The 25,727-nt window shown below is 35.9% G+C and overlaps 2 protein-coding genes across 2 annotated transcripts; one reads left to right on the top strand and one right to left on the bottom strand.

The window, feature by feature from the left end:
- Positions 1–709: 709 nt before the first annotated feature.
- On the bottom strand, positions 710–13,071 carry LOC143610677 (uncharacterized). Its single transcript, XM_077085085.1, has 7 exons — positions 12,886–13,071; positions 9,455–10,473; positions 3,493–3,553; positions 3,249–3,355; positions 2,333–2,423; positions 1,042–1,089; positions 710–869 (listed from the first exon to the last, which is right to left on the bottom strand). Exons 2-7 carry the CDS (start codon positions 10,330–10,332, stop codon positions 768–770), a joined length of 1,287 nt encoding a protein of 428 aa, XP_076941200.1. The 5' UTR covers positions 10,333–10,473; positions 12,886–13,071; the 3' UTR covers positions 710–767.
- Positions 13,072–17,687: 4,616 nt separating this feature from the next.
- Positions 17,688–24,867, top strand: LOC143610680 (uncharacterized). The gene is made up of 5 exons (XM_077085087.1): positions 17,688–17,994; positions 21,687–21,866; positions 22,829–22,955; positions 24,139–24,252; positions 24,613–24,867. Exons 1-5 carry the CDS (start codon positions 17,716–17,718, stop codon positions 24,726–24,728), a joined length of 816 nt encoding a protein of 271 aa, XP_076941202.1. The 5' UTR covers positions 17,688–17,715; the 3' UTR covers positions 24,729–24,867.
- Positions 24,868–25,727: the final 860 nt, after the last annotated feature.

Here is a 25,727-nt window from a genome sequence, read left to right on the forward strand (position 1 = left end):
TGGACTGTATTAACAAATATGGTTTGTCACCTAAAACAAAGTGCATTATCTGATAGTTCAAATATTACTTTCAATACGAATCCATATATAGTTGAGCAACGCAATCGTTGGAACCATGCTTATTATGGTGAACACATCGTTGAGCTCAAAGTGACCTCGTGGTTTATGTTGTGACTGCAAGATTCAGTTATTTAATAAGTTGATATAATAAATTAATTCAATTACAAATCATGATTCACTTGCAGATTTCAATCCCTTAATTAGGGGGCTAATTTTTAGGTGAATTGTGTAATTTTTTAAATAAAATATTAATTGAAGGTTCAGTTGTGGAATTTTAGTCAAAGACGAAATCAATTATAATTTGCAGGTTTTGGAATTGGGAGCTTGCCAAAGAGCTTCGTGAGCTCATCTTGCCTAATAGTCCATCCCTACATGTATTATTAAGCCTTCAAATTATTATATTATCATATGAGATTTGGTATATTACTGCTAGTGTGATAACAGTTACACAAAGAAAAATGGTGTGTACCACAACAGCACCAACAGAGAAAACAAATGCACCAAGCATCTGCACGTACGAAATTAACTTCTTCATCCTGTAACAACCGGTTTGGTTTCCCCCAAATTAGGAAATTCCAGTTATTCACAACTATGAACAAAACCTAGTAAAAAATACCTCCATTTGCCAAATTTTGTCACAAAATTCTTGCTCACTAAATTTTTTTCAAATCTACAATATATGCATAAATGTATTTGATGCATAAAACCTATGATTTCTGTGTATTTTTTGGATCCGCGGTGTGCTCCTCACGTTCAACATGCTTGTTACCTCCTGATTTCCACCTTTTTGCAGAAAGCCGTGGCCTCAACTGCATGACACACAAAATGAGTACAACGAGAATTTCATGTTAAAAAAAATAAATATTAAAGACTATAAATAAAAAAAAAGTGTAGACTTTTAAAATTTAACGGATTTAGAAACTTGATGTGTATTAGACCGGTTTAGAAGAAAGATGCCGAATTCGTACACAAAAAACATACCATTTCTATATACTTCAACTGCTTTAGAACTTCATCAGTATCAAGCTCCTGAAGAACCATTAAAAAAACAAATTATCAGTTTTTTTAAATAGATGGGATTCGAGTTATAATAAATTCCAAATCTTATTACAATTTGATGCTTCACAAAATGAAAGCCACAATCATAATAAATTCAAACTTAAGATAACTAAAAAAGGTTCAAAAATGGCTGCTAAACAACTTCAAGTTAAAAACATATTCGTGAAAACGATTGAAGATATACAATCAAACATAAGTTCTTAAATATGTAACCTTTAAATGTTCATTTGTATTTTTTCCAGTAAGAGTGAGGGTATTTCAGTCCTTTTACTTTTAAGCACAAAATGTTAAGTAGAATGTACAAGTGAACAAATTAACTAAAAATAAACAAATAGTTCTCTCTACAAGCTTATTATGCCATTTCCAGAATTTTATTTAACTTGTTTACATGTACATTTTGCTTAAAAGCTTGTACCTAAAGTAAAAAGGACGGACATGCCCTTCTAACAGAAAAAATTAGGGCTGTGCAACGGTTAAGAACCGAACCGAACCGGAACCGTTAAATGCTAAATATAAGAACCGGAACCGGACCGTATATTAACGGTTCCGGTTCGGTTCGGAACTGAGTTAAACGGTTCTTGTGTAAACGGTTCTTGCCGGAACCTGTTTTCAATTAAACTTCTAAATATAAACTATTAGTAGGTGCAAGATACAAGCTACAATCCATAAAATAAAATATTATCAAAGATTCATATCAACATATTATATTTTAATGGAGGGGGTTGAGAATATATTAGAATGACTCAAAATATTACATATATCAATTATATCTTAAAACAGATATAAGGCAGTGGAAGATGATTATCGTTAAGGGCTTGTTTATAACCGAGAAAGTGAAAACGTGGATGGTCGCTAGTACCTGGAAGTTGGAAAGCCTACTAAATAAATAGGATTTTTAAATATAATCTTCAAAGTTAAAACCTAACCCGGTTCTGGCGGTTCTATAACTAGAACCGTCGGTTCTAACTGGAACCGAACCGGGAACCGTATTCACCCAAATTTAAAAACTGGAATCGGACCCGAAATACAATAATACGGTTCGGTTTCGGTTCCCCGATTCTAGCTTAGAAAAAATGACCAGAGTTATTTAGTTATATTAAAATGGCAAAATTGGAAACCATAATGGCTCTCGGGTAAAAAAAGAACAGAAGTGGCAAAATTATGACCAAACCACATAGACGAAAACCGTAATTTACTCAATATTAAAGCATACCTGTGGGACCGCACAATCAGCATGGGTTGGATCCCAGAGAACAGAGCTGAAACACTCCCAATTATCACTTTGAACTTCAAAAAGAGGAGCCCTGAGATTAAATATTTTAAAAAAAAAAAGAAAAATTCACGAGGTGCTAAAGATGTCAAGTTTGTGGGTCCGGCGGGTCCAACCCAACATGAACCCGAAACTTTGACACAAACACGACACAAACCAAAATATTGTGTCAGGCATATGAACCCAAACATGACACAGACACACGAACACAACTCATTTAACCCGAATTTAGTTTATTTTTCAGTTTTTCTTCGCGATATTAATACTTTAAAATTACAATTTTACAAAGAATAATACTAATATAAAACAATGATATTTTATTTATTAAATCTTATGTCAATTTATCTTTTAATTTTAAACTTGAGCATAACTCGCCCAACCAATTTAATTTATAACACGGGTCACAGAACACACTTAAAAGTATAGAATATAGTTCAAACGGGTCAACCTGCAAACACACAGGGTTGACACAAACACGGCCAGTTTAGCTAACCGGGTTTGTGGATTCGACACGAAATTGACCCGAACCCGTTTATACTAAACCCAATAAGAGGTTGTTTGTAAAGCATCTCAAAAGTCCAAACATTTTCAAAAAACAATGATCCATAATATACTGAGATAGTAAAATGGGTGAATTGGGTAACAGGTCAAAATAGTAAGCAGCACAAAACGGGCCGGATCGGCTCGGATTGACCCAAACACCTTTTGTCTAGTTCTTTTATAAACAACTACAGTATCTCAAGTATGATTACAAAAGTTGTATAATTATAACAATAATCTAACTTTCTGAATAAAATGAGTATGAAGGTTTCTGAAAAAATAAATAAAAAGTGTTAATAACTAAAAGACAAAGGATCACCTGCGCCATTTTCCACAAACGGACCCGTCAACATCATCTACCACTTCTCTACATTGAAGCCAATTCCCAATAGAACTAAGACTTGAAAGCTTTCTTGAAGCACATTCCTGCAATTATTATGCACAATATTATTATTATTATAATCTCATAAAAGAATCTACACAAACCACTGCCAAACAAAATAATAATAATAATAATAATAATAATAATAATAATAATAATAATGCCATTAAAAAAATCTTACTTGATAGCTAGCACACTCCAAAGGACTTACTTCCATAGGTTCAAGATAATCACTCATTTCACTGCAGCATGATATGATAGCCTTGTTAAAACAGAAATAATAAGTAGCCAAAAGTGACTCCAAAATGAAAGTCAAGGCAAGGCATGAAGAAAAAGCCATATATTTGAGCATCAAAGATATGATGGAATATTTATTTGGTGAAATAAAGAAAAACCATTCAGATTATATGAGTTGTATCAACAAGTAAGACGCTTGCCGGTCAAGCTTATCATGGCTATAACAGGCAGAGATAACAATTTTGGATGATGTATTGACTCTTATGCAAGAAACAAGTCAAATGAGTCGACAATGACCCTAAGTAAACTTTTAATGCATAAAACAGCCTACGTCATTATATCATAGAGTATCATTTTTTTTACTTCCTTTTCGAATGAATCAGAAATATTGAACATTGTAAAGAGAGGAGAGAATAAAGTGCACCTTAATTGTAAATATACAATAGTACATTTTTTTTCCCTTGTTACTCTAAAACACAGAAGGAAACAAGAAACTTTTTATAACTAGTAGTTGAGATACAAATCCAAGGAGCTTTGATTATAAGTCTCCTTAAGCAGCAATAATTATACAAAAGAAGCTAAACAGAACACGTACTTCGAATGACTTATGGAAATCAAAGAGGAGGCAGTTGACTCTTAAAGTCAACTATCGGTTTCCAAAAAGACCAAGTGATTAAAAAAAGAGAAAGAAAACTTGGGATTGCAACTAAAGGTTAAGATCTCGATGAGCACTGAGCAAATCAAACAAGAGGAAAAATAAGTTTAATTTATACTATGCATTAGTCCCGCTGTGATGCATATAGATCAAGGAGAAATTGATAATAATAATAATAATAATAATAATAATAATAACAAAATTTTTAAAAAAAACAAAAAAAGAGGATGTCTATGAATGTTGTGAATGAATAAATGGTGAGAAATGAAACATGCAAGATGCTTAAGTTAAAAAAATAAACAACCCTATGTCTAGGGTTTTAAAGTATGTCAAACATAACTAGAGAAAGAAATCCAAACGAGTGGGATACATATATGCAGAGGCAGTGGTTTAGCCAGACATGTTTAAGCAATGTACGCATCTATCTGATATAATGCAACTATGTTTCCGCCAATACGAGCGAATCAAAATACTTTGCTCTACTTAATAAAAATATAAACTTGCGAATATACATATAGTATTCGCCATGAGCTTTTGCGTTTGTGAGTAAAAACCATGGCATCTACACACTAGATCACTGATTTTTAGAAGTAATAATGTTTATTACATCAATTATTCATAGTTTCTGGATAAACTGAACAAGAAAGCACTAGCAGATCCACCAACCCAACCCACTTTCACTTATTCCTCTATTTGTTTTCTTTTCATTAGTTTTACTTCTATATGTTCTAACTGATTGCATTTTGTACTTTCACTGAATACGGATACTAGGTCTCCTACAGAGTGTGATTAAATCATCAAACCACGTACTGATTTTGATTTCAAAAGCTATACATGACCTCCCACTATACGACTTCGAATATTTTGAGGTCAAAATCAGTTTGTGGTTTGATGATAGGAAAAGGTCAAAAATGATTGAATACTTGCAACAACATTCACATTCATAATCAACTACAGCAGTCCATATGCATTTGAAACAGGCGGTTGAATCAATCAATCAATCAATCAATCATACCCAGTAAAATCCCACCGACAGCAGAGCTATAGGTAGGGTCTGGGGAGGGTGGAATGTAGGCACACCGTACCTCTATCCAAAGGAATAAAGAGGTGGCTTCCAGAGAGACCCTCGGCTCTAAGAACATGTGTATGAAGCAAAAAAAAGGAAATCAAAGTTTAACAGTTATATAAAAACTACTACTAATTATAATAATATTAATAAAAAGGTCACAATTTAACCGCAATATAAAAGCTAATAATAATAATAATAAAATATGTAAGGGAAATACCATTATGGTATGTGACCTAAATAAGTTAAGTCTAAGCCCTAAGGTATTCAATTCTCTCTAAAAATCCTTAACTTTAATTCTACTTCTCCACGAATTCCTATCCTCAACCATGTCCTCGGAGAGGTTTAGGTCTATCAAATCATGCCTAATCCTCTCATCCCAAGTCAATTTCGGTCGTCCTCTACCCCTCCTCCCCTCTATAGTAATGTTTTCTACGGATCTAACAGGATTCGTCGTCTGTCTTCTCTTTACATGTCCAAACCATCTCAATCTCCACTCTCTTATCTTGTCTGCTATGTTCGCCACCCCTAATCTCTCGCGAAGCACAACGTTTCTTATTCTGTCTAGCCTTGTGTGCCCACACATCCAACGTAGCATTCTCATTTCTGCTACCTCCATCTTCCGCACTTGTGCCTTCTTGATGGCCCAACAATCTGTTCCATATAGCATTGCAGGTCTAACTGCCACCCTATAGAATTTTCCCTTCAGATTAGTCGGGAAACTCTTGTCGCATAATATACCTGTGGCTGCTTTCCATCTACACCATCCTACCTGAACTCGGTGGGTCACATCACTGTCTAATTCCCCATCACTCTGTACAAAAGATCCTAAATACTTGAACTTCGTTACCTGCGGGACCACCTGCCCTTCAATTGTGATGTGTGCGTCTTCACTGTCGTTTATCTCACCAAAATCACAGCGTAGGTACTCCGTCTTAGATCGGCTAATCTTTAAACCTTTTGTCTCTAAGGTTGTTCGCCACTCCTCAAGCCTCATGTTTAGATCTTGTTTTTTCTCAGCAAGTAATACAATATCGTCTGCGAACATCATGCACCACGGGAGAGTCCCCTGAATCGACTTTGACAACTCATCCAAGACTACTGCAAAAAGAAACGGGCTCAACGCTGACCCCTGGTGAAGACCTACCTCTACAGGAAAGAAATCAGTATCCCCCACTGGCGCACGGACACTTGTTTCACTCCTGGTATACATATCCATAATTATCTCTATGTATTTCCTGGGCACTCTTCTACCCTCCAAGCACTCCCAGAGCACCTATCGGGGCACACTGTCGTAGGCCTTTTCTAGGTCAATAAACACCATATGTAGATCACGCTTCTTCTCCCTATACTTTTCCATTAATCTTCTTATAAGGTGTATTGCCTCTGTGGTGGAACGCCCCGGCATGAAGCCAAATTGGTTGACCGTAACCTGAGTTTCTCGTCTAAGTCTAACCTCAATCACTCTTTCCCATAGCTTCATAGTATGACTTAGTAGTTTGATTCCTCGGTAGTTACCACAACATTGGGCGTCTCCTTTGTTCTTATAGATAGGAACTACAACGCTGCTCCTCCACTGGTCTGGCATCTTACCTGATTTGAGAATACTATTGAACAGAGTAGTTAACCACATGACTCCTTCCTCCCCCAGACACTTCCACACCTCGATGGGTATGTTGTCTCGGCCAACCGCCTTAGACCTTCCCATCCTCCTAAGTGCGTCCTTCACCTCTTCTCGTGTGATCCGTCGGCAGTAGCAGTTATTCGATTGTTGTCGATGAAAGTTTGTGTTGTCATGTTCTTCTTGGTAAGCTCTCCCATTGTTAAAAAGATTGTGGAAGTAGGTTGGCCATCTTAGCTTGATGTCCTGCTCCTTGACCAGTACATGCCCATCTGTATCCTTTATGAACTTCACCGGTCCTAGATCTTGCCTTCTACTCTCCCTGGCTTTGGCAATCTTAAACATAGCATGTTCCCCCTCTTTTGTTTCTAGACTTTCATACATCCGTTTAAAGGCCGCCTTCTTTGCTTCCGCCACTGCCTTCTTTGCCTCTATCTTGGCCGTTTTGTAGTTGTCCCTCAAATCCACTCGCTCCTCCTCATTCGTGCACCTCATTAGCTCCCTAAAACATCCTTGTTTGTCCCTTATCTTGTCTTGCACTGCGTCATTCCACCACCAAGACTCCTTATGCCCACTTGACTTTCCTGTTGTGACCCCGAGAGTCTCCTTTGCTACTTGGATGATCTTTGTCTCCATAGCTTCCCATATATGAGGTTGAGTCCCCATTTAGTCGAGCCCGCGTATGCAGTATGAGTTTATCCTTAAACAGAAGGAGATTTTCGTCCTTCAAATTTCCCCATCGAATTCTCGGTGTACCTTTCTTCTCTCGAACAGTCAGCTTATTTCTGAAGGCTATATCAGTCACTAGTAGTCGATGTTGAGTCACAACTGCCTTCCCAGGTATGACTTTGCAGTCCTTCCACCAACGTCGGTCTCCTCGCCTCATCAAAAGGTAGTCAATTTGCGTGTCGCGTCCGCCACTGCTAAAAGTGATTAAATGAGAATCTCGTTTCCTAAAAAAAGAATTTATAATACCTAGGTCATGTGCCACCGCAAACTCTAGAAGATCTGTTCCGGTCTCATTCCTATCACCAAAACCGAAACCCCCATGTACGGCTTGAAAACCATCGTTAGCCTTACCAATGTGTCCATTAAAATCACCTCCTATGCAAATCCTCTCCCCCCTAGGTATGCCCCCTACCACTGCGTCTAAGCAATCCCAAAATTCTCTCTTTTCCTGATCCCCTAGGCCTACATGAGGCGCGTAGGCGGAGACTACTGCCACTACTTCCTCTCCTAGTACTAATTTCAACACCATAATCCTGTCATTATGTCTTATCACCTCCACCACACTAGTGTGTATTTCCTTAGCCACTAGAAACCCCACTCCATTCCTAGCTCCATCAGACCCCGAGTACCACAACTTATACCCATTACACTCAGCCCCTCTATGTCCTTTCCACTTAGTCTCCTGGAGGCATGCTATCTGAACCCTACGTCTTTTAAGCACATCTACCAATTCTAACAACTTACCATTTAATGTTCCTACATTCCAAGAAGCCAAACGCAATATACGCTCCCTATCTTTACTCTTTCCTACACCCCTCGATTCAGGACATGGTCTCAGGTAATAGTCATGGTTCCTACGCTCTATGGTTGCAACTAATCACACAAACACAAGCAATAGAACACCAAATCAATAATAATAATAATAATAATAATAATAGTAGTAACAAAAACTAATAATAATAATAATAGACACACGGCACACAGTAACAGATATAAATTGGACTGACTACTCTAGCAGCATCAAGGCCTATTGCCAACAAAAATAAAAGATATGAAACGATCTCACCGGGATTTTAGCAAGTCAACAATATTGAAACCGGGACGAGACACCGTGAGCTAACGAGAATAAGCTAGAAACGTGACACAATCTACAACCCTTGAGTTTCGGCGGCGGCGGCGGCGTTGAGCGGCGGCGACGGCGGAGCTCCGGCGACGTGTTACGGTGGCGGCAGAGGGTGAATCAGCTAAGATCCTTCAATGATAACACCTCGCAGCAACCCAGCAACCTCCACAGAGCCTTAATCGTTTTTCCGGCGGCGGCAATAGACGACGGCGGCGGCGGCAGTTAACAACAGTAGCCGGAAACAACAGTACAGCGAGAATAATGAGCTGCGGTGGTGTTATGGACGTGTTGGAGAGCTCCGGTAAGGGTTAATAGGGCTGTTGTTACCGGATCTTGAAGGAGCTTCGTATCGTCAGTGGCCGGACGGAATTGGGGTTAATTTGTTTTATTATTATTATTAAGTCAATAATAATAATAAGTGATCGGATCTGGAATATTATTATTATTATTATTATTATTATTATTATTATTATTATTATTATTATTGTGCAGGTTGTTACTTGAATTTAATTGCAGGTGGTGTTGAAATGGAGACAAGTAAACGGATTAATTGAAACAGGCGGTTGAAATGGGTCAAAAATAGGTTGCTTTAGACAACTTTCAACCATTCATCCCATTTAAGAAAAAATTTATTAAAAAAGAATAAAAAACAAAATAATCAGATAGAAATTGCAACCTTTTATATCAAAATGTATACGCGAAAAAAACATACTCAGTTAGTGGGCCAGACCAGTCAGGAACCTCCGCTTGAAAATCTTTACCAATACGAACACTTGACCGAAATCGGCCAGTAACATCTCTCAGCATAGATGCTGTCGGACCCAAACAATTTCCAGACGATTTACCCGAACTCGTTTCCATTTTCTTTAATTTCTTTCTTGAACAAGAACCACAAAACCAACCACCAACCGCTACCTTCTTTACAACAGGGTTGCAACACGACATATGAAACGGGTCTTCACAAAGATCACAAATCAACATCTTTAACGTGATTGCTAACTGATCACACACTTTACACGCCTTAAAGCACCAAACATCGTTGTTTGAATCCGTTGGTTTCTTGGTGGAAACATGTCTTTTAAGCCCACCGTGTTGTTTGATAAACGAGACGCACGATTTTGATCCTTCCATTATCACGACACTAGAAGACGAACACTCGCCAGCATCATCCACTTGTTTCAATAAACCAACCGACCCATGATCAAGATTCGATTTTGAAGACGAACAACTGTCGGTTATATTTAAACCCGAACATTTTTTAGGTTTACTTTTTGGGTCTGTAACAAAATCCCCGTCAACGGATCCTGACTTTGAACCTTCGCGTTGAACCTTTCGTCTTTTGTATACGAGAGTCGGTTTGGAACTTGTCGGTGGTAAAACGTTTCTTCTTTTGTATACATAGTTAAAAGTGGATGTTTCCGACATGTTAACCTCGGTTGATAACTGAGAAGAGCTTAATAAGTTCTGAGACCATAATGAGTTATCTCTATTGTTGTGTTTGGTTACAGGGATAGGATTTGTAGGTTCCTGCCATGATTCTGATTCCGTGCAGGAGCCAAACACGTGAGCTTTCTTGCTTCGGGTGGTCATCAATGGAAGTAGGAAGAGAACGTATCAACATCATCACCAAAACTATGAAGATGTGTAACACCAATCAGTTTGTTTCATTATCACAAGTTTTTGGAATTAGCAGCTTTGTAAACTTGATGCACAATTGTAGCCAGAATGAACCTAAGCACAATGAAAAACAAATATCATACACATGAAGATAAAAACAAAACAAAAAAACAAATTAATAAAATTGAACTGTATTTACTTTTATATAACCAAAAAGACGTGGCAATTTCAACCCGTTTAATTATTAATAGATTGATGGGGGTCGTATTCTCTCAACAAGTCAAGTCAAAAAATTAAGCTAAAAGGGTAGAACAGGTTGAAAGTCGTCAAGTATCTATTATTAGATGTTTACTTATAGATCTCGACTGTTATTGTAGTAATATTGTTTTTGTAACCATATAACTAACATGTTGATTATCTATAAAAATATCAAAAGTAGACGAAACATTGTTGGTAGGATGTACAACCCTGGTACAAAAAGGGATCAATAAATATATGCAAAGTTGTAAATGTTCCCAATTAAGCCAAAAACTAAGTTGGTGCTTTTATAGTTGATATTCACAGATGTTGAGCAACTTTCACTTCATCTAAGAAGTTTTACGTTCATTCTGAATGATATTAGCTTTTTTAATGCATAACTTTTCTTACTAAAAGGTAGAAATAACTTAATACAAATGTTGGTTTAGCACCACAACACCATGTTGGCTTCACCAAAATATAAAGTTTAAATCACACAAGTACCCGTGCAAATCATATCCCAAACCAAATCACCTTCTTAGAAACTTGATTCTTAATCTTCATGATATTATCTCATCTAGTTGAACTTAAGATTGTTTCTAAAGCGTTTGAGATGACAGAAACTCGCATAGATCATCATAACTCAAACATCAGTTGTAAAACTAGTAATTCATGTTAGCAAGTGTGCATCATACAGCAAGATCAAACTTATAAAACCAGAAGCTTCATACCCTTTTTCCATAATTTGCAAGAATTTTGCAGTAATTGGTTTTCAAATAATTTGCAAGAGTGTGACATTTAAGTACACTGTAAATCACACAAAAGGAAAGAGCAAAACTGATACATAAGTGACTAATTAACAAAGAGTTTTGCAGTAATTGGTTATCAAATAATTTGCAAGAAGCATAATTTTGTATTAGGCACAAATATAACTATATAAGCAACAAAAACAAGTTCAGATAAACACTTGAAAGTAATTTTCCATCTTTAAATATAACACTCATTTAAACAAGCAACCAGAAGGAAAAAAAAATGAATCCCGTCAAACTACCAAACACTCCACTGCCATATTTTTAAGGGTTTTCCATTTCCTCTAAAATGGTTACTTTTCTAGGTATTTCATCTTCACAAACAAACGTACCCAACATAACCTCACGTCCCACGGATTAAAAAGGCTGCTCCCGCTGAGACCCCGGCCCAAAAAACCCTTCATTTTTTAACAAGATCTATAACAAGCGTACCCAGTATAATCACATTCATAGCAGTACAGCTATTTTTTGGGTCCGGGAAGGGTGTGAAGAGGGTAAGTCTTACCTCCATTCCACCGACTAAAGAGGCTGCTCTCGCTGACACACCCAGCTCAAAACCACTTTTTCTTTTAACCAGATCTACGAGACGCAATTTAAAGACCAAAAGAACGCGTTTTGAAGAAAAACAAACTTGCTATAGTTTTTCTTAAAATTAAGATAATTCTTCTTTTTAACCAGATCTATGACCGCAAACAACGTACCAAGTATAATCCCACTCATATCAGTATACCTACTTGTTGGGTCTAGACAGGGTGCGAATGCGATGACGGCAAGCGTTACCTCTATTCCACCGACTACAGAGGCTGCTCCCGCCTCAGAAAACCCTTTTCTCTTAACCAGATCTACGATACCCGAATTCTATCTAAAGAACAAAACAACTTGTATTAAAGAAAAACAAACTGGCTACAGTTTTCTTTAACTTATCTTTGGATTAAGGTAACTCGTCTTCTTTTCACCAGATCTATAACGACAAACAACGTGCATCCCACTCATAGCAGTACAGCTATTTGTACGATCTGGGTAGGGTGCGATGAGCGCAAGCGTTACCTCTATCCCACCGACTAAAGAAGCTCTCAAAAACCCTTTTTTTCAAAACCAGATCTACGAGACCTGAATTCTGTCTAAAGAACAAAAGAACTCGTTTTGACGAAAAACAAACTAATCATAGTATTCCTTTGAATTAAACTCCCAAAATCGATCGCTTTCCGTAAGTTTCTCTTCTAAATACTTCCCTAGGTTTATGAATCCAACTCTACTATCCAATAACAATAATATTACAAAACAAAAACTAGGGTTTCACATTCTAATCATCAAACACACCATCTGCATCACACCAGTTGAATATAATAAACATATCAAGAGCATACAAATCTTTACTAAACCCTATAATTTCAAGAACCATGATTGATAACAAACTGTGTGAACATAATAAAGAGTCAAACCCACATGAAAAAACTATGAAATTTAACAACTTGATTACCTAAGAAACCATGGAATATGAAGAAGTTGTACGGACTGTATTGATTGATAGATTGAAACCCTAAACCCCAAATCCCAGTTTTGTAGTTTGAATCCCACACACAGCTTTGGTTCTGTCTGTCTTTCTTTCTTGTGGTGGTTTTGTTTTGTTGGGTTGGAAATTGATGGAATAATAAAATGAAATAAAAATAATAATGGATACCCACTTTTTATAAATTTATAAGTACAAAGATTCAAATTAGATTTATGTAATCTTTAGGTGAATAGGTTGAGCTTAATCGGGTTTTATCGCAGTGAGAGTCACGTGACGGGTTTTTCTTGAAATTGGAGAAGGTGGGCTTGGACTTCCCAACATGGCATGCGGTCGCCAACGTATGAAGCAGTCGAGCTTTATTTATTGTTTGTTAAAAAGGAAAAAAAATTGTGTGAAATGAAATGATAATGGGACCCACTTTTTTATAAATTTATTAATACAAAGATTTAAATTAGATTTATGTAATCTTTAGGTTATCATTATTAGGTTTGTTAAAAGGTTTTAATATTTATCGGTGAGCTGTAGCTCAACTGGCATTAGAGAGGAAGTGAAGATTTGTGTTTGAGGTTATAAGGTCTTGAATTTGAGTCTCATCTCAATCGGGTTTTATTGCAATGGGTTCAGGAGGCTGGTTTTTCCCGGAACAGGAGATGTGTGCGGTCGCATGAGTATTGTCATTGGGTTATCTCGGGTAGTCGGGCTTTAATTGTTGGTTGTTAAAAAAAGTTTGATACTTGGAATCTTGGAAATTTAATGTTAAAGATTTGAAATCTAAAATACTATTTAATTAAGAATTTATAAGGGTTTTTAACATTTAATATCTTAGATATTGAATGCGAGGTCACATGTAGCGTCATCAAAAACCGAAAACCCGTGTGTTTGTCTTATTGTCCCCTTATAATCTTAGGTCATCGGTTTCATCTTTTCATAAAATTACTGGATAAGTGGGTCCAGCCCCAACTTTTTACGAGTGAGAAAGTGTAGACATTTCTGAGTTACATCTTTTTATTATTCCGTTAAGACACTATGTAAAGATATGACTCGTGCGTTTTAATATAATTTGAGTGGACGTGATCTTTAAACAGATTTATGTAATAACTATTGTGATTGTCAAATTCAGTCATTCTTCTTATTATGTCATTGGCTACTGAATGAAGAAATAATAAGATGAGACTATTAACTCGAATACATGCATCATGTGTCTCTTTTGGAAGTTAGCATCATGCCTGCATTCTTGACTTAGGCTATGAATTTGGTCGAAACTTCCATTGGGGTGTAAACAAGCCAAGTCGAGCCCGAACTCGACTAGGCTCGAGCTCAACTCGTTTTGACTTATGAGAACTCAACTTGTTTATTATTTATCAATTAATTTATATATGTTATAATTATTTTTATATGTATGGAGAAAATTTTTAAACGAGCCGAAGCTCAGCTCGAGCTCGTGTAGCACCTTAAACGAGCTTAAGCTTGGCTCGAGCTCGACTAAGCAATGTAAAACTAATACATGAAAAATCTAGAAGATGTGAAACTTAAAAAACACACAAGGCTTGTTAAGGCTCAACGAGCCTAAACAAGCTTTCCATACAAGACTGAAGTTGGGGCTCAATAACTAAACGAACTTTATTTGAGGTTCCGGCTCGGAAAATATGGACTCGTTTTGAGCTTTTTATCGATTCTAACTCGAGTAGCTAGCAAACAGCTAGACTTGTTTACAAATTAAAATTTTAAAGCTAACTCGTTTAGTCCAAGAGGTTTAGTTTTATCAGGCTTTGGGTTTAATCTTTTAGTTCCCATAGCCAAAAAGTTAAAAAAAATAAAAATAAAAATTACTAAATTACGAACAGTATTTTTACAACTGTTGGATCCATGTGTCAATAGTCACTCTTGTGCTGTAAAGCCTGCAATAGTTTACAACAAAAATTACTAAATTATCCTCCAGCAATTTTTATAACTAACTTGTTTCTTTAAATACAAATCAAGTATTTATGTATTTATAAAACACAAGTTAAAGATAATTACAGAATGAATCCTCTCAAAAATGGGGTAATTCGACTGTAAAATTTAGTAAAAGAAAATTGGTTTAATAAAAATCATCTAAAGACAAAACAAAAGCTCTTTTTTGGTAAGGAAGGATAATATGCTAACTAAGTTGGGGTTCTTATATCTTATGAGTCAAAACCATTATTACTAGTTGAGTTATCAAAAGTCTTACGAAGTGCATTTTGCCTTTCAGTGGCAACGGTGTGATTGTAAAGACTAGGGAAGTTAAGATCTTAGCTTCAAAACCTACTTGAAATTAGTATGAACTTAGTTGATTTCCTCCTTGGTGATGTTCCTAGGTGAGTCAGGCTTGGCATAGAGTGTCAAAATCAATATGAATGGTTGACATTTTGTCTTAAGAAATCTCTCTTAGGTACTAAAGTCAGTTCCAAACGTTGTCAACAAACAAAAAAGACTACTATAAAAGTTTAATAATTTCTCACGATTCTTATATAGATCTTCCCGACCGAGAAATCCAAAACTTTGTTAGTGATTTTAGTGTAATTAAGGATTACCTTGTTGATCAAGTTAATTGTAATACGAATCTGAATAAGTCGGGTGCGGGGTGCACACTTATTTGATCTTATTATAATTTATAATCCTATTGGTACTTAGGGGTGCGGGGTGCACACTTATTTGATCTTATTATAATTTATAATCCTATTGGTACTTAGGGGCGAAGCCCCTAAGTCATGGGGGTTCCAAGGGGGCAACACCCCCTTGGCAGGGGTCCGGGGGCAGCGCCCTTGGTAGCGGGGTGCGAGGGGCGGCAGCCCCTGGCAGGGTCCAAGGGGCAGCGCCCCTGGCTGGGGTCGAGCTACCAGGTCAGCTTGGAAATTTTTTATTTCGGACATATGTTTCTTTATTAAAAACGTATCAGATAATTAATTAATTAATTAATTAATTAATTAATTAATTTTCTTTACAAAGTTTAACATCAAAAGGAGCGTATTTTCAGTTATTAATCAGATAACTGTTATGATAACTGCAAAGCAGTTATCATCATCCCTGCCTTTTCAAACCCTAATATAACATAGTTTGATTAGATGATATTTTTTTGGTTCAATAAACTCTCTCATTCTCCATACTGATTCTTGCACTCAATCTGAGTTTTATCCGGTCAAAACATTTGGGAACCAACAAATAGTTTTGATCTGAAAGTGTTTCACGACTCTCAGATTTTCCTAAGATATATACGATTGCATAAAATTCCCAACAAACTTGAAATACAGGAGACTAGTTTTTGGTTACGTAGTTAAATAATATATGTTTTTTGTCTTATGAAGGTAAATTATTATAAAATCACTTGTTTTCAATATAAATTATATCTTAAATTAAAAAAAAGAGTAAACTGTCATTTTCGTCCTTGTGGTTTGGCAAAAAATGCGAATTTAGTCTAAAAATTTATTTTTTGCATATGTATCCTCCACGTTTCCCAGTTCTTGCCAATTACATCTAAATCACTAACCCCGTTAAATTTTATCGTTAAGTTAGGGGCACGTTTGCCAATTACAACCAAAGGGATGAAAAGACACGTTTGCCCATGACTTAACGATAAAATTTAACGGAGTTAGTGATTTGGATGTAATTGGTAGGAACTGGGAAACTTGGAGGGTCCATATGCAAAAAATAAACTTTTTGGACTAAATTCACATTATTTGACAAACCATAAGGACGAAAATAGCACTTTACTAAAAAAACAATATTTTTGATTTTTTTTAAGTTATTACAAAAAACAATTGGATTTTAAATAAAACTGAACAAAATATATGGTATTTAAAATTTTTAAGCTTGCTTAGCAAACAATCGGCCTTCACTCTTCACTCTCTGGTTTTGATTAAAAATTGATTAACCTTCTATGACCTATTAACGCTTTAATATCTCCAAAACCATCGTAACATTAAAAAATTATTTATTAATGATTGCTATCAATTACATAAAACGAAAAGAAGTGAAATTAGTTTCTAGTTAGTAATCTTTCAACTAGTCACACAAAGACAACTTAAAACTACCAGAAGCTACCCAAATTGATGAGGATGGTGTTACATCATACACAATCATTTTTCACTTTCAAGTCATACACCTGAAGAAAAAAAAAGAAAAGGAAAGGAGAGGGTGGCGGCGATGGCGGTGGCGGTGGCGGTGGCGGTGTACCTACATAACCCAAGCTACCTGATTACATGTACTCGCATGCATCCCCACCTTCCTACCTTTATAACTCATTTGTTAATATCAATATGCACCAATTTGTTTTACCTTTTACTTTTTTACTTTATTACCCATTTTATTTTATTTTATTTTATTTTATTTTATTTTATTACTATTCAATAGGGGTGCAACGAGCCGAGCCGCTCGCAAATACTTAGTATCGGCTTGTGAAAAAACTTGATCGAGTCGAGCTTAAACAAGCTTAAGCCCAAGCTCGAGCTCAAATGTAAACTCCTTTAATAAACGAGTTCGAGCCCAAAGCCTAAACGAGCATGTCATTTATATAATTCAGCCAAAAAGAGTATATAAAAATAACTATTATAAATATGTTAAAATTAATAATAAATAGTAAACAAGCCAAACATAAACTTTAAAATAGCGAGCAAAACGAGTTGAACTCGATCTACTCCTTTCCACCCCTGTTATACAAAACTAGGAAAAAAAAAGTCACGTGTGATCGGCACGTGTTCTACCCTCCCAATAAAAAAAAGAACCAGAACACTCTAAAAACGAACAACGGACTTGGTGTTAATCCAAAGAAATCTGAAAATGGTGGTGTTTGAGTCCGCCGATGATACAACCCAACCACCACAACCGTCAAACTCAACCGCTTCCGTAACAGATTCCGTCAACGGCGATCAAGCCACAACAACAACCACCGCCGGATACGCTTCTGACGGTTACGAAACGGCAAGCGAGACGGAGTTCGGTGACGGTGAGACTGTTTCCGATAATAATAATAATAATAATATTGATAATAAACCTCATGAACACCAGCCGAAGGATCAGACGTATGAAGATGCGCTTAATGATGATCAGCTTAAACAGGTTTCTTAAATTTCGTCTTCTACAAGTTTCCTTTACTTTAATTGATATATATATATACACACACACACACACTGTGTGTTATTGTTTAATCTATTAATTGTAAGCGTAGGTCCTAGGGTGTCTAATTTTGCCAATGGATGGATTATTAATGCCCTAGCTGCTAATGGCTAGATGTTAAGTTTTGGTGTGGTAGTTAATTTTGGCATCATGTATGTGTCTTGGCGGTTTGGTAGCCTCTTAATGATTTAGTTAAGAGGTTACCTCTGAATCTGTTTCAACAAACCTCTTACTCATTAAGTTTCAAAATGATGTTGAATGAACAATTTACTCCTTTGTCCCTCCACATGTGTTCCTAACCTTCGATCAGCCATTACCTCCTCCACCACCAATCACCACAACATCGGCGTACTCAGTGCTGCCGACTCAACACTTACTGGCTCAAAGTCTCTTAACCATTCAGACCTCTTACTGGTGCAGAGCTTGTCAAACAGCTTAGCATCATGGATGAACAGTTAAGGTGTGCTTAATTGTCTAATGTTGATTAATTGAGGAGTTTAAATCTCTTGAGGTTCTCTGTGTGTTTGAGTTTGTTATTAGTATATCCTCTATGTTGGAAGGAGTATGATATGATTGTTAGCTTCATTGAGGTCTCTATAGATGATGTGATTGCAAAATTACAATCACTTAAAATCATAACTTCATGAGAAAATTTGGCTTATATATATATATATATATAGGGGAGAGATATTTTGAGAACTTGATGAGTTGTAAGAACTTTAAGAACTCAATTTTGGACCACACATTTAATTAAATGAGTTTGAATATGTGGCTGAGATTAAATTTGATTAAAAAATGAATCAGGAGAGAGAATAAGTATTTTTGATAATTACACAAGTTTAAATGTTAGTTACACATGTGTAATAAGTCGATTCGGTGTGTAAAAAATTACGGTATTTTTTTGTACATTACTTACAATTACGTATTACACATGTGTAAAAAAAATTGTTACATTGAGTTCTTTCGAGTTCTTAAAGCTCAAAGCGGTTCTCAAAAGAAATCAATCTTATATATATATATAATTTTTTTCAGTTTTGACCGTCTTTGACCAAATAGCGATTAATTGGTGACTAGTTGGCGCGATACACAAAAGCCCGAACAACTTTGGTTCAAAACATAATGTTAAATTAAGGATGGAAGTACAACTCATTTGGATATAGATTCACCACCAAATGAACGCGTAGGATCGGATAGACTGAGGACAACTTGAGATACAGTCGCACCACTCAAGCTAGTTCATAGGGCTTCCAAATTCATCATGTGATACAGTCGCACCACTCAAATTGCATTCTGTTCTAGCGTCTTCATTCAACTTGCCAAAGTTGAACTAGCATAAGATCTGCCCTAACTCACAAATCATCATCATCATTATCATCGTACTCAGTATATCCCACCAATAGCAAAGCTATGGTAGGGTCTGAGGAGGGTAAGCAAATATTTGCTTTATCTCATGTTTGAAGAAATATTTGTTTGCTTTATCTCATATTTGTGAGTGAGAGCAGATCCTATGCTAGTTCAACTTTGGTAAGTTGAATGGTGATCTTAGGACCGAGTCCAATATGAGTGCGACTGTATCACAGGTTGAATTTAAATCCTATGAACTAGCTGGAGTGGTGTGACTGTATCTCAAGTTGATCATAGTCTTTACGACCCTACATGTTCATTTGGTGGTGAATATGTTTCCAAATGAATCCTAGTTCCATTTCTTAAATTTTACTGTTTGTTTTGAACCAGTGTTGTTTGGTCTTTTGTATATCACGGTGGGTATCGACTAGCGATTAACCGATGCCTAGGCACGTTTTTTACAACCATGGGCTCATTAGGGGCTGGTTCCTGCCTGGTTTAGTGGATTATCATCTTACCCAACCCACACATTTTTCCAGACATATACCTAAGTAATAAAGGAGCATTTGTATTTTTGATTCACTAAAATGTTCAATTTCACATCTCTGGGTTTAACGAAGTAACAATTCAATTTTTCTATAAAGTTTTGTGTTACTTAACATGTAAAGGTGGCCTTATGATTTGTGATGTTGTCGATTTCAAATTTCATCAAAGAAAGCCATGATATTAAGATAATCCATTGCTGTAAAAGGAAACAAGACAACAAATGATACTGACACAGAGTTTACTGGGATATCAATTATCAAGACCCCATTTTTTCTTGTTTAAATCCTAAAAATGCTTAAAAAACACTTGGGAGGCATCTAAGCGTGCAAGGTGATAAATACACACATACAAGTATGCAACAAGATTTTTGCATGTAGGTCTATTCCTTGTGATTTGGCTTAATCTGTTATGCAGTTCTAATAACAAATTTGGCTCGCCTCCAATGGCATCCTTCTTATATTTTCTGGGCATGTAATTTTCCATGCGGCTTTTGAAATTTTTGCTACTTGCATGTTTTTTTGTGATCTGAATTTCACTTTTTATGTTTGTGGTACAAGAGAGAACACATACATGAACCACCAATAAAAAGTATGCATCATACATGAACTATAAAATGTTAAAAGTCCTTCGTTGAGGCATGTTGGTTGCTTTCTTAGAGATTGTATGATAAACTATCCTTATTGCTTAATTCCTTGAAGAGTGTAGAACAATTAAGGGGACTGAAATTTAGTTTTTAGTCCAAATTCTGATCCATTTCCTTTGGTTGTGATTAATAGTCACATGCTCATTTAGGTCACACCAACAATGTGTACCTTTTATTTGTTCTATTGTTACTATCCACATCAGATCATGTGCTTATTGCTTTCAGTTTTTTAAAGATTTAGGAAAGAATCTTATACTTGATTTCAAAAGCGCAACGCCTCTGCGCCTAGGCGGTTTTTTTAGGCGAAGCGCTCCTTAATCGACTCCCTTGATACAGGCAGTTTTTTAGGAAATTAGTCGTAGTTGCCAATACTTTTGATTTATTTGATTTATCACTTAACCTAATTAAACAACTTACCTAAAATCAGTCGGATTAATTATAATGATCGACAATTGGGATAGTCAGTATCACAAAGCAAAGGCCAAGAACACAGTTAACGTAGTTCACGTTCCAGAATGGTCAATAGGTTAGTAACAGTAATGATCGATTCTCATGTTTTTTTTTTTAATTTTAGTTACTTGAAGATGCATGCTTTTTGTTAACGATTATGAAGTTGCTTTGTTTTAATCATTATACAAAGTCGTGTGTAAATTGTAAATATCAACAATCTTTCAGTTGGTGCTATTTTAATTTTTAGATAGCATACTACAAAGTTGTTTATTGTTTTTGTTATTTGAAGTCTTTGATGATATGCGTTGATTGGTTAGATATTTAGATGTATGTTTCTTTTAGAAATTGGATTGTTAAACCAGCAGCTTGAAACAGGTTTTATTTTTAATTTATGATTGACTTGAAGAACAATAAGCTTTGGTTAGTGAATCCCACACTTAAAGTGATATATTCTATTACAAAATACTTTTTAGAATTTTTATTTAATTGCGCTTTTTTTATTTGAGGCCCGCGCTTTTATTGCGCCCTGCGTCTAGGCCCTCGAAGAGGTCTATGCGCCTTGAGTGCGCCTAACGCTTTTGATAACTATGGATTTTACTAATTTGTTGCTTGTTTATTATTGTTCACCTGACCTCTTATTTTTCACATGCAGAAAATATTGGTGCAAATGAATGAGGCAAAAGTAGAAGGAAATAAGTTATTTGGAGAAGGCATGTATGAAGAGGCATTGTTGAAGTATGATTATGCCATCCAACTTGCACCTGAGATGCCATCTTCTTCTGAAATTAGGTCTATCTGTCATAATAATCGTGCTACATGTTTCTTCAAGCTGGTAAGTTAGTAACTTTTCATCCTTTTAATTTGCATTTGTTGTTGAATTTCAAGTTCCACATATGTCAAGACTTGAAGACTTCTATGTTTTAAATTATGATCTTATGTGTTCAATCAGAAACCTGAATAAGAAATTGTGCCATGAACTATTAAAAGTTATATTCCATTTTTTGCTATATGAAGAGTCTCACTAAAAGAATTTGTCTCCACATAAAACATGACTCCTATAAATAAGATCTTAGCATGCAGTCATTTGTTATTTGGAAAACTGTCGCTATAAATAAATCACATTTTTATCTGTTAAAGCTTAAAATCATTAAAATTAATGAAACTGGTATTCTATTAACTATTAAGACAATATGACTTTTGATGTTATGGAATAAGTTATTTATTAAGTTTTTTTCTTGAATCTTGAATATATGTGTATTTCGTAATACTATGATGCCTACTATAATAAGATTATGACTGACAATTAGTTATCACTAAGTATTTATATTGTGTTTTTTTCCTTCAAAAAGTAATATTTTCAAAGTTTCCACAAGAAATTACCCCAAGCACCTTTATTTGTTTATAAAAGAAACGCGTACTCAATTTGTATAATATTTAGCCAAAAATGTGTAGGTTGCGCTTTTTACATGAAATGATTCTGGGTATCTTCTTATGGAAGATACTACCAACAGTCCTGTTTGACCAAACTGTTCATACAAATTGATAGACAAAATATAATTTGTGTTTTGTACAAAATATTTAGAAAATGTAATCTGTTATTAAGTGATCATTACTTAATCTTACTAATAACCTCTATGGTTTTGATCTCATATATGACTTATCATGATACAAGAGTTAAATTATGTATAGCAGCGTATGGCATTATAGTTTGTGATTTTGTTATCAACAAAATGAAAGGAGTGTATTTATTCCTAAATATCCATTCCCTCATGGCATTGCTTGTTTATGTCACAGGGCAAATATGACGACACAGTTAAAGAATGTAGCAAGGCACTGGAACTAAATCCTACATACTTGAAAGCTTTAATTAGAAGAGGAGAAGCCCATGAAAAGCTTGAAAACTATGATGAGGCTATTGCCGGTCAGTTCTTCAGTTGATAACATATTTTACACTGAAATACTTCCATTTTAATGTCATCTTGTTTTACGTTCCACATATTGGTACACAAAATAGCAAATCACTTTTACCACATTCTCATTATAAGGCAAGTTGTTTTTTTTCTTAACACAAGTTCAGTTTTGGGAAACGACAAACCGAGCCGGCTGGACTGGTTGGTCCTAGTGGTTTAATGGTTTGGTTTTGGTGGTTTGACATTTTCAATCATTTTTCTTATTTTTGTTTGAAAATTGTTATGTCTGTATTTAAAATTATAAAATTATAAAGATGATTGATGAATATAACACACATACATAACTGCTATGGGTGTTCACAGTTCAGTTTGGCCGGTTTTGACCAGATTTTGGGCAGAACTGCTAAATATAGTTTCAGGAGACAACAAATCAAATCAGCTGGTTTGGTGGTTTAATGGTTCGGTTTTGCTGGTTTGATTCGTTTTTTTTTTTAAAGTTCGTGATTGAAGTTTTAAAAAGATAATGATGGTTCGTGGTTATGTACATATACATAATTGAAGTTTTAAAAAGATAATTATGTTTCTTGGTTATAGTACATATACATAATTTGTAATCACATGTTTCAAAAATATTTTTTTGTTTAAAAGTTCATAAAGGCTAAACAGTCGATTTGGTTTGCATGCACAGTTCCAAGCTCCAAACAGGACCGAATCGTAATCAAACCGTTAAACTGCCAAAGCGTAATAACCGAACCTTTTGGATCTCAAACTATCAAAACCGAATTTTCAGATCTTAAACCAGCCGACTTGCTTCGGTTGAGTGATTTGGTCGGTTTCAACGGTGTGAACACCCTGATAACCCACATATTTGGAAATGAAAAAAAGAAGGCTAAGTGACTGGTTCGGTTACACGGACGGTTCCAGGTACCAAACGTTTGGCCAAACCGCTAACACGCCAAAACTAAACCGTACGGATCTCAAACCGGGTGCCTTACTTTGGTTTGAGCTCTTCGGTCACTGAAGACCCTTAACCCTTACTTCTAATCACCCTTAACCCTTACTTCTAATCACGTAACATAAGAATCAAGCGAAAATAGGTTTCTGCTTTATGCCATTTGTATTATTATAGTTCCATACATAGTTGTTCTGTCAGAATCATAATAACTTATTGTTACTTATGCATTAAATTTGCAGATATGAAGAAAATCTTAGAACTGGATCCTTCAAATAACCAATGTAGGAGAACAATTTTCCGATTAGAACCGTTGGCCATAGAAAAGCGGGAAAAAATGAAGGAAGAGATGCTCGGTAAACTTTAAATTCCCAAATTTATAATTCTTTTTAGAGGTTGGGATGACCCGCCAACATTTTTTTTCCTTTCGTTTTTTGTAAAAAGTTAAATAGTCTGGTTATAAATATGAAATAAACAATATTATTGCAACAATAACCTAGACCTATGAATAAAAACACAATTTAGAAGGTCATCAGCAACTATCTATCTAAATTTATTTGACCCATTTGAGATAATGTATGGCCCTAATCTATGTGTGTAAACGAGCCAAGTTGCTCGTGACTTACTCGAGATTGGCTCGCCCGGCTAAACCGTTAAACCGCCTACACACGTATGAATGTGGGTTTAACTTTATTTGGGTTTTTATATTTGTGTAGGGAAGTTGAAGGATATGGGGAACTCGATTCTAGGACGCTTTGGGATGAGTGTGGACAACTTTAAAGCAGTCAAAGATCCAAATACTGGCTCGTATTCGATCTCCTTTCAGCGTTAGAGTTAAATATGGGCTCGTGTTTATAAAAATGTGTTAACGATTCGGTTTGTTTTGGTTTGGTTTCAAAATGTGGAAATAATTAATATAATGGCATGCATGCTCTGGATATAATATTGTCGGTTTTTTTTTTGTTATTGAAATATGATTCCAGGCTATTTTGCTCATTTTTCTAAATGTGATTAATAAAGTTGTTTTTATAAATGGGGAAATCACGTATACTTCTCGTCATAGAGGTGGGGAAAAAAAGCGTTTCGGACCCGGAACCAGTTCTGCGTCATACTTGATGGGACCCATTGGTTCAGACCAATTTATACCAATCCGGAACCGGTTCTTGGAATGCCCGGTACTGAAAATTCCCGATTTAAAATACTTAGGTAGGAACCGGTTCCAATTCTTAAAACTACCCAACTTGTGCACATCTAGTCTAGAGGTGCACAAAAAAATCGGTTCTGGACCGACTTGGCGGTTCCTACCCGAAACCAAATCCGAACCTACCATACCTAGAGGTGCACAAAAAACCCGAACCGGGAACTGAACCCGAAAAAATAACCCGGAACCAGTTTTTCTATACTCGGGTTTTACCCGAACCCTTACTCGACCCTACCCGTAGGGTACGGATAGGGTATGCATTTTAGTACCAAATTTTGTATCCAAACCGGACCCGATTTGTACCCGGTAATACCCGAAAACCCGAACCGGTTCTATACAGGGAATTGAGATTTTCCAATACCCAAAACCGGTTTTTCAAATACCTGATCTATACCCGAAAAATAACTGGAAAATACCCAAAAAAATACCCCTAAAAAGTGAACACCCCATAAAATTCCATCTATACCCGAGAAAGAAAACCCCATTAACCCCCAAAAAATATGGTTTTTCAATACTCGGAAATAGGGTATTCAAATACCCGGTTTTAGAATACACGGTTCTATACCCGACCCGAACCCAATACATAGGGTATGGTTTATAGAGGCAATACCCGGACGCGAACCCGACCCG

The sequence above is a fragment of the Bidens hawaiensis genome, unplaced genomic scaffold (assembly GCF_021521415.1).
Source record: "Bidens hawaiensis isolate Kalapana, Puna unplaced genomic scaffold, B.hawaiensis_p1.1 tig00027537_1, whole genome shotgun sequence".
In the NCBI taxonomy this organism is placed as follows: domain Eukaryota; kingdom Viridiplantae; phylum Streptophyta; class Magnoliopsida; order Asterales; family Asteraceae; genus Bidens; species Bidens hawaiensis.